Here is a 13,986-nt window from a genome sequence, read left to right on the forward strand (position 1 = left end):
CTAAGTGTCCTTTTGTGTGTGTTGGCCCATGTTCTTGTGGCTATAGTTACATACACATGATGCAATGGGTGGTTTTCTCTCTATTACAATTCTCAGGCTGGTAGATTTTGGACAGGTGTCCACCTCCTGAAGCATCTCCTGAATGGTACTGGCACATATGTATTGCCTAATTGAGAGCGTACCCAATTCCAAACCCAGCCGGAGGAGCTATGTTGGGTATGTATGTGCTTCATTGCTTCAGGTTGTTAAGCTGTGAGACACAGCCAGAGGAGAAAGAGTCTGGGCAAAGAGACATTTCAGTCTTCAGGAAGACATATCTTTCTTAGATTGCTGTGAATAATTTGAGAGAGCCGTGACCATTCACTGAAGAATTTGACAACACCAAGAAAATGTTTGTAATGTAATTCAAGGAAGAAGATGCAGGTAAGTTTTCATTTATTACAGTAAAAATACATTTATACTTATCTGAAAATTTTATCTGTATGAGTAAAACTATATTCTGTTGCTTACTGTGCTTATATCCAGTACTTCAGATACCAGATATGTATACATTAGGACTACTTCTGACTGAAAACACTACATTATCTCAATGCTATAAAAATAAACAAACAAACCAACCCTATTGTGTTCTTTTCTCCTATATACTTCTATACATCTTATACTGCTTGTGTACTGATGTAGAGGATAGTAGTTAGGCAATGGAATCAGAGTAGCAGAGTTCTCCATATTACAAGCAGCATACCTTCTTAAAGGGTAATAAGAGAGGAGAACTGGCATCTGCATCTCTTCTGTGAAGATCACCGAGGTTACCAAAGCAGAATGACTTTTTTTCACATTCTCCTTTAAATCCAGAATCATATTAAAATTCAGGTTTATGGACTGACAGTCTTGAATTCATTCTTCCTCTTGTATATCTGCTTGCAGATCTGTAGCTTTTCTTAGCTTTACTTCTCAAAATAAACAGCATTTTCTCTTTTTAAAGTGGTTTGCTCACTATACAAATGTCCTTATAGTATTAATTCAGGAATAGGCTCATGCAAAAAAAGAAACAGAATTCAGAAATTACATAGAGTAAACAGTAGGCATATTATGCTTAACTGTAAATGCGTTTCTACTATGCCTGACACTGTAGTTTTTAAACTGGAGAAAAAGCTTTTGTGAGATTATGAAAATGAAGAAATATGTATTCACCAAAATATGTTTCAGTTTTATATTAACACACATTACAAAGTTAAACATAACAATATATATAGTATTCTGAATACAAGAATTACAATAGCACCAGTCATGATGTAAATAATGCAGAATCACAGTATTCACTGAATTTTATATATAATTCTCTCAAAGCTATCTTTATAATATTGTGAATGAGTGAATAAAAACTTGAAGGCATTCAGTAAGTTTCAGTCTGTACAGAAGAGATCTGGAAAAACTTTTCTGATTTTTTTCTGGTTAAAAATTTATCTCCCTGAAGTTAATAACAACACAAATGTTTTAGAGTATTTTGGTTTGGAGGAAGTGCTCCTGTGGCCAGTTGCCTAGCCATTTTTTTCATAACCATTGTCTTTGAGTCAACTACTTCACTGTTGACAAATTTGTTTTAAATTGTTCAACATATTAAAAAGATACTTGGCAGGGAGAGAAGGTGGTTAAAAGCAACAGGCACACAAAGAGCTCACATTACCCATCCCTTTATAGAAATCTATGCTAACCACTGGGTTCTTTTCACTGAGCTGTTGTGTCTTGGTTCTGTTGCTCTTAAAAGGTATATGGATAGTTCTGGTGAAATAGATCTTTGTTTATCCAGGAAGTGTGGCATCCACAGGTGAAGACCAGAATTTATGTGCTCCTTGTTCTTACTTTCAGCCTCTTGAAATTCCCCTGCTGATGCTGATCCTCTGAATACTGATTTTCCCCCGATTTACTCAGAGTTTTAATTCAAAAGTATTGAAGACTGCAAAAATTACCAATAACTTTTCAGGACTTGAGGCTCTTCTTTTACTAAACCTCTTAGAGACAACAGCTTCCTATGGCAACAGAAAAACTGATTTATTTGTTCTTTGTCGTGTTCTTTGAACTCCAATATTCTAATAAAATCTGTAAAAGTCTGTGAAAAAATACATCATTTTTAAGGACAGAAAAATTAAAAATTATGAATAAATTTTTGGAACAGTTCATTGTATTGAAAACAATTCATCAGCCTTTCAGGGCAAAAATATCCTTGCACTGCAATGTAAGAATTTTAGCTTCATTAGTGTATTGTGTTAGATCTAATGAAACCAGTAAACACATACAGTTTGCACAACTAAGAGTCTGTTGTGTACTGAAATCTTCATACTCTTCAATCACTTTAAAGTAGTTCAAATGAAATACAGGAAAGGGAAATTCACCCTCTCACTCACAAAAGCAGAGCTCTGAGATCACTGTTGTCTCGGACTAGCCATGAGTCATTTATTAGTTACTGATCAAGTAACAAGCACCTTGGTCAAAATTCCCTCTCTGCTGATGTCATTCATTTATTAAACAATGAGGAGAGGTATTTAAATAATCTTGACAGGCTTTATCAAGACAGCACCAATAAGCTCAGCAGTTTTTATAAAAAGAAGGTCCTAAAGATATAAAAGGTTTTGTTTATGTCTAATCAAGTTCTTTTAGTCAATTTTCCCTGGAATTCCAGAACACAATAGCAAGAGATCCCAAGAGTGCTTTTTTAGATCCTGATTTTTTTTGCGGTGAAGAGTATCAGAAAGGTCAGGATGGGTACTCGGGGGTAGTTGGTTTGGGGAATTCTTGAAGCAATTAGCCTATCTATGTTGATGTAGAAAAGTCCTTAAGCAAAAGTGTTAGTGTCGAGCAAAAGTGTCTAGAAGCTTGGAGTAAAGATTACCACGACAAAACCAAGAAACCCTGGAAATATTTTTGTCTGTATCTGTTGATACCAACAATAAGGGCGAGGAGGTTCTGTCCACAGTATTTTTCCTCTAATTTTGCAATGCACTCATGCTTACCTGCAACAGTCCTTTCAGAAAGGTTCTCTCCTATATGTAAAACCTGTCCAGCTACTCACATGCATGTTCATTTAACGTGTCACAGGCAAGGAGGGAGGATGAATAACCCTGCATGCCAGAGCCAAGGAGGGGGATAAATAATCCCTGAAACAGTGTCCCTCAGCCCAGAGAGGAGACGTGGTTCTGCTGCATCTGTCCCCCGCAGGACTGAGAAATTGCCGTGAGGAGCCCCAGAAGGAGGGTTTGCACCCCTGCTGCAAATCGTGTACGGATGCAATTGCTCCAGAGGCTGGATGAATAGCCAAGCTGGTAGCGGGCAAGGGGAGAATCAACTGCTGGCAGCAGGCAAGCAGATGGGAGGGATGAGAGTTCGTAAGGTACAGGGAAATTCGCCCTACTCAGTGCCACACCAACTGTCACACACTCATCAGGGGCAGAGGGAGGGTTTGAGAGGAGCTTTAATATTTTTTTTTAGGAAGGCTATCACTTGTTTGTTTTTTTAGTTTTAGGGCTGGCAGTGGGAAGGTCCTACACCAAGATTTTTGGCAGGTCAAAAATCTATGAAATGGTAACGCTGCAATCACATCTATTTAAAATAAGTTAAAATTAAGTTAGGGGCAGCTGTTTTTTTCTATTAAATGCTGTTTTTTAAGCCTTTCTCAGAACTAAATCTGGATTTTTAATTATTATTTTTAAAGAAGTCAAATCCCTAATAAGTACTTGGATTAATACTTTTCAAAACCCATAGCTGCTTTAGTACAAAATATGTTTCACGATTACATTGGTTTGTACATACATATAAATCCTATTGATGTTCATGTATCACTGAATATCCCAAGATAATATTCTAGGATTAAGCTTCAGTATTAATTTTTCTGTGTAAGTCATCCTTTGATATAGCATTAGATTTACAGATGTCCCACTATTTAATTACACTAAAAATTACAGCACTGTCCTGCAACTCCAGAAAACATTGAACAATTTTGGTTAGGAATGTGGAACAATATGTAGCTCTGTGTGAGCAGATCCATTAGGATCTGAAGCTGGCCTTGGGAGGCAGAAAAAGAAATACAAGGCTTTGCTGCTGTTCGTACTAAATCCTGCCGTTGGTATTTTCTTAAGACATTGTACTATGACATCCACCAAAGAAGCCCCGTGACATAATGTCCCTCCCCTTGTCACCCAAGAGGACCTGTTTTTAGCTAGAAGGGTCTGCCCTCATTTGCACCCCAAGCAGTCTTCCTTTTTTTGTGACTGCAGGGTAAAACTTTAGGTTTTATTGCAAACTAATTAAAGCAACAGCCAATTCACAACCCCTCCTTAAGAGTGAAGCAGATCAACTGATGTGCTATTTTCTTTTTTAAAAAAAAAGTTAAGTATTTTTCATTACAGAAATGTGATGAAAGCCTTCAGGCCTAGCTCTTTGGTGTAAAAATACGTACAAGTAAGTGACAGATCAAAGTCTTTGGGGAGAGTTCAAAACCTTAACCTGGACTTAATCTTTGCTACTGACCTCTATTCCTTGGTTAGTGTCCAATGCCTCTTCACCTCTGGCAGCATATAAAATAAACCTTGCTTATAATCAGGGCCGTTTTCTAACTGCACACCCTCACATGAGAGGGTCTGCAGATAAATAAAACTGAAACAACACGAATGTCCACTTGCTTTCACAGGGATCCTCCATTCTTTACAGCTTTCTTGAACATATATAGCTGTTCCGCTTGACCTTCCTGCAGTCAGTTGCTTGCCATTTTCCTCGCTTCTGCACCAATACACAATTTCTTCCTCTCTTTGGAAAGTGGTAGGAGCCTCTTCTCCAGTTTATGTAGGTTACAGGTTCTCCTCCATTCCACTCCCAATGTCCAGGGTTGACTTTGTCATTCAAGCCTGTGTGAAATCAGTAAGACCAAATCAGTGATGTGTATTGTCTCTGGAGCCTGATGCTGACAAAAGCATGTTGTTCTATCCCTTTATTAAAAAATGCATACAATATAGAGAGGAAAAAACCCAACTGGAAGAATACAAGTAAAATGCAATTTAATATTTCATAAGGCCAAATGAATCACAATTAGTTCCATCTGAATATGGGAAAAGACACTTTTCTACTTTTCTATTATGCCTATCTATCTAAAATGTTTTCTCTCTTGCCATGTCTATCACCTCCCATGTTTATCTTTTTTTCTTTTTTTCCCAAGCAAAATGTTGTATTCATGTCTGGGTAGCCTTAGATGCTTTCTTTTTCAGAAGGAATGGAAAGGAAATCCTGCAGATTTTTGTAGACCTTGTTTACACTGTTGGAATTAACAGTTGTAAAATTAGGTTGTGTTAATTAATACAACCTAAAACACGTCTTTTCACTTAGCCTCTGGGTTGCTAAGACCAACATGGGTGGCATATTTTCAGACATGACCTGTCTTCTTAGCTGGACGAGACCAAAATTAGAAAATAGACACAATTGTCTTGTAATCTTTGTTCTTATCAGAAGGGCTTATTTCTCTCAGGTTAACAGAATCATGATGCAATTAAACATGATCCCAAACTAACTGTAGTTTTTAAAGTTAATTTAGTATAGCTAGTAAATCCATCTCAGAAAATTACTGCAAACTGAAAATTGCAATTCACGATTGGAAAAAGAACCTAAAATGTGGACAGTATATCAGAAACAAGAAGGGTTAGAAGAAAGCAGTAACACTAGCCCATGAGCTAAGGCAGTTGTTCACAGGAAGGGAACAGGAGGTACAGAGAAGGCCCATGTGAGTTCTCTCCATTTCTCATGAAATGAAAGGTGCATGGTAAGAAGTAGACAGCTAAATCTAAAATGATGTGTTGAAATCTTCTTTAGCTGAACATTAATTAATTCACAAGATTTCTGACACAAGATGAATGTCAGAAATTCAAGATTATTTAAAGTAAAGTTTAAAAAAGGATAAATTAGAGGTAAATAAAGTGACAATCAAAAGAGAGGTGAGATAAACAAAAGAGCAGGAGGTCCACCAGAACTTATTTTACTAGCTAGTGTTAAAATGAGAAAGGTCTCAAGACAAAAACAATATAGCAGTAGGCAACATGATAAACTCCTCTTTTTGATAAAGACTTATAAAATTAGCCAGGTGAGTTATGGTTTTCAGTTTACACCTTGGTCTGAAATAGTAAAAGCAGCAGAAATTTGAGGACAATGCAATGTTTGAAAACTGGGCTGGAACTGCTGTGTCTGTTTCTGCTTTCCAGGGTGCACAGGAATAGTGGTCCTCAGAGGGGACAGGCAGCTGATGTACTTGCCTATCCAAAAGGGCTTCCTCCCACTGAAGTCCCACAGCCACTGCATGTGTTGCTCATTAGCCACGCTTACTAGACTCCCCAGGTATCTAGGCTCAAGGAGAGAGGACAGAGTAATTAGCATTCCACAGAGTGACAGACAGCTCCCATCGACTTATCAACAAGGGGCGCTGATTCTAGTATAAAGCATGTAAATAACATTTCACAGGAAAACCACTACTTACTGGCATGAAAGAATAATTACATGAAGACAAAGTCTTAAAATTCTGGGTTACTTGGAGAGGAACCAAAGTCCTAGTCTGATTTTTCTAACAGAAAAATTAAATCAGCGGTGCAACTGAAAGAAATGTATACATGACGTGTACCTCATACTCATAAACTGTGTTTTAAACCGTTTACACAATTGTTGATGCATTTTTTTTCTCTAAAATAATAATCTGCCTGCACTAAAATCCAAGCTACTGAAAGATAGAGCTTCACCCAGTTGGTAGTAGAGCAGACTATATATTTTTAAAATAATTTTCTGACAAAACTAAAGCTTTGAATAACATGGTTAAAATCTTGGCCACATTTCAAAACAGAACTAAGTGCATGTAATTTAGGGGTCTCGTTTAGAGTGGTAGTATGGTTCTGAGAGCTAATTTTGGGTTGTCTGCAATCACTATGCATTTAGTTCAGGTAGGAGCACAGTCCTGGTGTGTATTAACCAGACTATTTCAGAATGCAGCCAGTGCATAAACTCTGCTCTGTGTTTATACTTAAAGTATGCCAGCTCCAAAGGAGGACTTGCAAACTCTAGCCACTGAGTGGCCTTGCCAGTGTGAAGTCTTCCAACTAGTACCAAGCATGTAAGCACCAGCCTGCTGCTCTTAAGCCATTTGTAGATCAGGCTAAACCCTGAAGAAGGATTAAGAGACAACTTGCCAGGAACTGTCAGCCATCAGTGGCTCCACTTTCTTATTTATCCATCTTTTTGCCTGCCTTGGTATCATGTCACCTTTCCAACCTGTCACGCCTACTGTTGCCTTCCCTCCTATGCTGAGCCTCTGCAATTTCTCTTGTCCCATATTTCTGGCTGCCATTCTGATGCCAACCCCTTTAGCTTCCCAGAACATCCTGGGTGATGCTTGGTAGGGCCCAAGCAAACAACACTGCTCATCAAAACATGTTTTAAGAGAGCCAAAAACTTTTCTAGCAGCAGAATAAGTCAATGGCATTATGAGAATTTTGCTAATTTCATGACTGTTGCCACATAACGGAGGGAAGAAGATCAGTGTTGCTCCACTGGAGGTAATGACTGTCTTTTTTAAGAGCTGGGACAGCAACCAGACTTCAGGAGTAGCATGGCAGACTTGACTCCACTACGGAGACCATGAACAGATCTTGGGGTACAAGCCCACCACCAAGCCTGCTGCCCAGTTAAAGACCCAGGCCTGGAGCTCCATTCTTGTTTGCTGCCTTCTATCTCTTCTAATAGTATTGATCCTGTGGATGCCATATCATAATGCCACACCAAATAGAGAAGCAGGCAAATTTTACATCAGGAGGAAGTCAAAGTAGCAGCCCACAATATTCTGCACAGTCCCTACTGCACAAAATCTGGACCATTCCTTAATCTGGGCACACAGGGGCATTCACTGTAATGCTGATGGGATGCTCCTGCTGCAGAGGCCTCCTCCGTTATCCCTGCAGTCAACCAAAGCAGCATGGGGATTCACCCTCTGCTCCGCTTCGAACGGTGGGTCTGCCGAGGCCTGCAGCAGAGCTGAGGGTTAGCCCTCCCAGCCTGTGTAGTCATAGCGTAGGTCCCATCAAGGGCCCTCTAAGGTCAGAGAACAAAGTGTAAAGGATGTCGTTGGCATCTGTGTACACCCTTCTCAGGTAGAGGTGTGGCAGGATGGCCTCAGAAACATTGATCCCACACACTTCTGGGCCCATCTACCAGGCACTGAATCTCCGGTGAACCAGGAGCCAAGCTGGTACAGAAATAAAAGCTCTTAGAAAGTTTCGTACTCTGTCTTCTTCCTCAAACAAAAAGGAAAAGCAAGCAGGCTCAGATAATTCAGGTGGTCCTCCCAGGGTAACTGATTCAGCGGCAGGATGCCATTCCCCCTCATGCTGGCCAAACCTGGGGCTAAGAGATTTGGGTAGCAGTCTCTGTGGTATGACTGCTAGCTGAGCAAGAACAAAAATAGGGCATTTTATCTGGCTTCTGCTTAAGGACAAGCAAAGCCCTGGAACAAAGTCGTTTACTTTAAGTAAGCATAGCTTACTCCTGTTGTTTCAGTTGTTTTAGAAAATGTGAAAACAAAAAGCATCAATGTGTATCAGTAACTGCTATATAATGTGTAACGTACAGGGGTGATCTGAGCAATAGCAGTTTCAGACTTTTACTTCAATCCAAGTACCAGACAGAGACTTCACCCCTCTGAAAGGAAAGCCCTGCAATAATTATAGTGTTATCTAATCTTTTCTCCATAGGAGCGCTTTTTAAATACAGCCTGAGAAACACACATGACTGAAGAGAGACCCGTTCTAATTGTTACACCTAGTCAGGGGTTTCGATGTATTTTAAGGAAATGAGAACAGTCCTGAAGGAACATACCACTTACCATAATATTACCAACTGTACCTCTAGGCAAGGCGCCAGACACAGGAAATGACAAGGTAATGTTAATTATAGAGTTATGTAGGTCTAACACTTCCTAATTTAAATGACTCTAGAGAAGGGGTCGTAATGTCTTGTTGGCAAAAAAACCCACACATCGCTGATTTCTGTGCTAAATAAGTCCATTTGAAATTATTCCTGTGTGCTTTAAAATTTTTGCTATCAAGTCAAGAGCATCCATCACCTTGGAGCAGTTGCCCAAACTAAGGAAATATTTTGGGTAGCCATTGACCTTGGAGTATTATATGCAAAACACTTACCAAAAAGACTTTGCTGATTTTACACTAAATTACCCAATACGTTTAAAAGAGCTTTGTGACATTCTGATAAATCTAACTTCAGGAAAAGCACGCTTGACAAGCTATAAAAGTCTCCGCAGCACAGGAGGACATTAAATTTGAACTGCTGCAGTAAATCCATGTCCTATACTGACGGTGAAGTCGGGGAGTGACTGAGAGGCTCTGCTTACCCCAGGCTTTTGCTTGATGACCGAGGGAGTAACCCTGGTGCCCTGAAATAGGTGTCTGGTGTTGCTTACGACACCTCGCAGTATTCACGACATTCAGATGAGGCTGGTAGACGCGATGCAGAGCTCGCAGGAACCCTGCACTTCCAGAGTGGCAGCTGAAAGTCAGACAACATACCCTGGGCCTTTAAAATGACTCTAGGTGCCTGAATCCCTATGCTGGAGTCCCTAGAAATAACGTAAGTGAAACCAGTCCCTTACAGAACCAGCACAGTGTTAAGAGAGGAGGGCGGCAGGGTCCACCCTGCGTTGCACTAGGCAGCAATGAGCCATCATGAAGGATCTAACCTGCTATTTTAGATGTGGTTCTGCCTGTGACTCCCAAGGACTGAGGCCACATGCTGCTAATACACAAACGCCAAACAAAATAACAGTCCCTGCCTTGCAAAGCTGGCAGTAAAGAATCTGAAATCTGACCATATTTAAGCTCTAATTAATGTTCAAGAAGATGAAGATGTAATCTAACAAAGCAAAAGACACAACTATGGGTTCTGTCTGTCCAGTGGAGGATCCCTTCAGTGGCAGCAGTGAAACCATCTCACACGTGAGTGAGCCCAGCTGCACTGACCCTTGGGGAGGACACGTTCCTATGGGATAAACAAGAACTCTAACATAAATCACCAAAATTGCTGCTAAATCAGGCTGCTGTGGGATCACTCAGCCGTAATATCCCCCAGATGCTTCTCTTCATGTTGCCAAGAGCCTCTTCGTGCATACAAAACAAAGCTAGAGAAATGAGCTCTTAAACCACCTTTATCTCCAATGTATCGGAGAAGGGTTAGAAATGGTGCAAGATTTTCAGGGCACTGAGCTGAGATTTTCTTCCACCCACACTATCACCATGGCATACAGCAACTTGTGTCAAGACAAGCACATTTTTGTGTCTGCTTCTATCCCTGCACATGGAAACTGAAGAAAGGGTTGGTATGCCACCTGCAACAGATGGATGCGGTGTATGTCAAAGCTCATTAGAAGCCCAAATAGGTTTGCATACACCCACGTACATGCAGTTATGTCCAGACAGCAGTTGCTTCCCTAATAAATCTGTAGTATTTCTTTGATGGAATAGCTTGGTCTCAAGTTCATCATCTCAGGATAACAGTGTTTTCTCTACAAGGTTAGGAGGTTGGTTAGTTGGAGATTGTTACTGAAACAACTTTAGCAATGCTTGTGCTTTTTTCTTGTTCTATATAATAGAAAAAGTCTAGGAAGAAAACAGAATAAAGGTTTAAAATAATGCCATTTTTATAGTAATAAAAATTATTCTTATTTTTCAGTGAAATTGGCTGATTTACTGAAAGTCAATTCTAGTATTTTCATTTAATGTCTAATGTTTGTTTGATCTATTAAAAAAATGAAGATTGACCTCCATGCTGATTTTATTTGCTTGTTGGAAATATCAGCCATTTAAATGTCAACAGTATAAGTATTAATAACAGAAATACTGCAATGGGCGGTGGTGGTGATTGCTGGTGGGAAGCTGGGCAAAAGCACAAAGCAAAAATTTATTAGGTTATCTTCTTGTACCACTTTTAAGTGTGTGCCTGGGGTTGTACTTTTGTAAATCAGTTCCAGATGGAGGCCAGGAGTACTCCATTTACCACGATAAAGCTTCTTTAGTCTGTGGTAATCTGGCATTAATTGAATCATCACTGCCATAGGATTCATTTGCTTGTGGATTCAGTGATATGCCTTGACTTTTTGTGTAGATGTTTAACATCGTTATTCAGTTTAACTTCTGCATTGCACACTATAGCCTTCAGCAATAAGTTACCATCTACAGATAATACAGGTCACCAGGAGCATACTCTTTGAGGAAACGGGGAACTCCTCCCAGCAAAGCAACGTACGTTCCCAAGGGATCAACTGATCGTTGAAGCCTTCAGAAAAAAAATATTATAACATTCACAACTTACACCTTTGTTTGGATAAGTAACAAAAAAAAAGCAGGTGATAGAAAACCATTTCAGGAGCTGAAATTTTACATAAACCAGTTAACAGTGTGCAATTTGTGGTGAGCTCACAAAAGCAGGTAACATTTGCATTTCAGCAAAAAGTAACTTCCATCAGCTGGGAGGTATTAGAATTAAGAATTTCTTTTTGCATGTTACTAAGACAACATAACCTGGCATGACTGAGTGGAATGAATCAAGGTTTGCTATGCATGCTTGTCCACGTTTCATGTTGCCTGCATGTCCTTCAACCGTTTCTGGAATATAATCTGTTTCTTTCATCTCCCAACAGTTCCCTGTTTCAATTTTCATTTCATGGAGTAATGGAGAAGTCTGTTAAAGCCCCTCCTATGGTTCACAATTCTCACAATTCAACACAAGGTGCAGAACATGCATGATCCTAGGGCAAGTTCCATGATACCATGGCTAACATTTCTTCCAGCCCTAAGCTATCACTCCTGAAACCAAAATCACAAAGCAAAATCACCAAAGAGCAAGACTGATGGATCTTCTATTTGTCTCCTACTTTGAAATAATAATAATAATAACAACAACAATCACAACAACAACAACAACAACAACCACCACCACCACCTAATGATATATTATTGTTGTTGTTGTTATTATTGTTATTATTATTTAGGAGCTTTTATTTGTCCTTAACAGTCAGAAATGTACTGTTAAAATGAGTGTTGAAGTTTTCAAGTGGTTACAGAATCTGAAGAGCTGCATCTTCAGAAGAGTATGGTGAGGCACATGGGAGCTGGCAGCATCGCACTGTTGCTGTATCAAGTGAAGGCAAAGCCAAGACCCATCTCTGGTGGGTCAGGGAGGATGAAAGACTGAGTCTTTGCTCTTTTTTTTCTCCCACACTAACTCTTCCGTTAGGAAAGCATCCTTACTGCTGATGGACAGCTTTGGAATTCACATTGTGAGTAAGGTAGCATCACCACCTGAAACGTTATGAGACTGATATTATTTCTGTCTTCCACTGGGTCTGAATCCCAGGGCTTGTTCTATTTTTGGGGGAACAGTGAAGTACAACCAAAGTGGGGCTTATCTGAACGAACTCAGCGGTGAGAGCAGCGTCCAGTTCAGGGCAACAGCAGTGCACGGCAAACACACTCGTGTGGAGAAGTCCCTTACTGTTCTCTGCAAGCCTGAGCAGCAGCGTTCCAGGTCACCTTGTGATTCACTACCAGGAAATAGCAGCTGCCCTTGTGATGACTCCATCCAGAGGGACATTTCTTCATGCTTGCCTCCTAAAATAAAAGAGGAAAAGGCCAAACAGACTCCTGCTCACAGTGACCGTGGTCTGTGTGCTAGTGATCAGACTGAAGGCTGGAGGTGCTGCTTATGGCCTCCCCAGCATTAAATTGAACATGAACTTTGGTGTGTATCCATGAAGATACAGCATTGCTTAAAAGATGTAAAGAAATAAATGCCTGCAAAAGGACCCTACAGTTTATAATGAGTAGCTTTAAAGGTGACACAAGGTTTCAGTTCCAAAAATCCTCTTAAGAGACCACGTTAATTTGGACACTATTCTCTGTCTCCTGCGGTCTGTGTAAGGAATGAAGTGCAACAAAATTCAGCGTGACATCTTACGAAGCGGAGGGGATATATGTTTACAGAATACATGTGAGCTAATTTTACTAACTCTAACTCATTCTCTCACAGGCTTTATTCACTGACTGCCCACAACCCCACAAGCACCAAGACATCAGTGCTCGTGTGATTTGTCCAGGAGCACCTGTGGGTGACAGAGAAGAAAGGCAACCCCAGCAACCAAGCCCTCAGCATGTCTCTGGAATCTTTTTTCTGGTGACAGCAAACCTGACTCTGGACAACTCTTTTATCCCCTACACAAGTCAACAATTGTTATAGGAAAGTCCTTTGCTTCAGAGTCTCACTCATCGTAGACTCCATGCTCTGGTTTAGATGCATACTCATGGAGACAGTTTTACCTCACTTTGGGAATTCCAGAATTTCCATATTATCCCATCACACTGAAATAACTTTTGAGTGCTTTCTTCATAATGCAAGAGCCCCTTTAAATCTGGTGTACAGGCCTTTGGAAAAGAGTTGAAGTCCTGGAAAGAGAAATGTCATTTGAACATTTGAAGGAAAATAACTACGCAAAACAAACAAGCTACATGAAACAGATTAAATAGGTCTTATATTAAAAATTTATGACATGAAAACTCTTCAAGGGTTGAGTTGTTAATTTTTATGTGTACTGGTTAAACTCAGCTTTGGACTGGGAAGGGTTAGGCTGCAGATCTCAGAGGTGTTAAATCATTTTGGAAAAGAGCATGACTGAAAACAGATGGTGAAAATGCCTGTGAAACAAAAGGTTCCATACCCAATGTACTGAGCTTGGTTCAGATTCCAGTTCTGCCTTATCAGCTTGTGGGATTTCTCTCTTCCTAGAGGAGACAACATTTATCTGTGGTTGTGCTTGGTTAATTACTGAAACTTGAGCCTTCTTGTTTGCTTTAGCTGATGAGGTGTCATCCTCTATTTTGAGTGATACCATCCCGTGATACTTCATTT

The 13,986-nt window shown here is 40.0% G+C and overlaps 1 protein-coding gene across 1 annotated transcript in view; it reads right to left on the reverse strand.

Moving 5' to 3' along the window:
- Positions 1 to 4,695: 4,695 nt before the first annotated feature.
- FREM1 (FRAS1 related extracellular matrix 1) overlaps positions 4,696 to 13,986 on the reverse strand; it is a gene marked incomplete at its 5' end in the record, with an annotated part of 46,197 nt that continues 36,906 nt past the window's right edge. Inside the window, 5 exons of the mRNA XM_010296077.1 lie at positions 4,696 to 4,895; positions 6,288 to 6,373; positions 12,577 to 12,692; positions 13,398 to 13,523; positions 13,796 to 13,978. Coding sequence (XP_010294379.1) covers positions 4,696 to 4,895; positions 6,288 to 6,373; positions 12,577 to 12,692; positions 13,398 to 13,523; positions 13,796 to 13,978 — 711 coding nt within the window. The remainder of the gene's footprint in view (positions 4,896 to 6,287; positions 6,374 to 12,576; positions 12,693 to 13,397; positions 13,524 to 13,795; positions 13,979 to 13,986) is intronic.

Source organism: Phaethon lepturus, unplaced genomic scaffold (assembly GCF_000687285.1).
Source record: "Phaethon lepturus isolate BGI_N335 unplaced genomic scaffold, ASM68728v1 scaffold44781, whole genome shotgun sequence".
NCBI lineage: Eukaryota > Metazoa > Chordata > Aves > Phaethontiformes > Phaethontidae > Phaethon > Phaethon lepturus.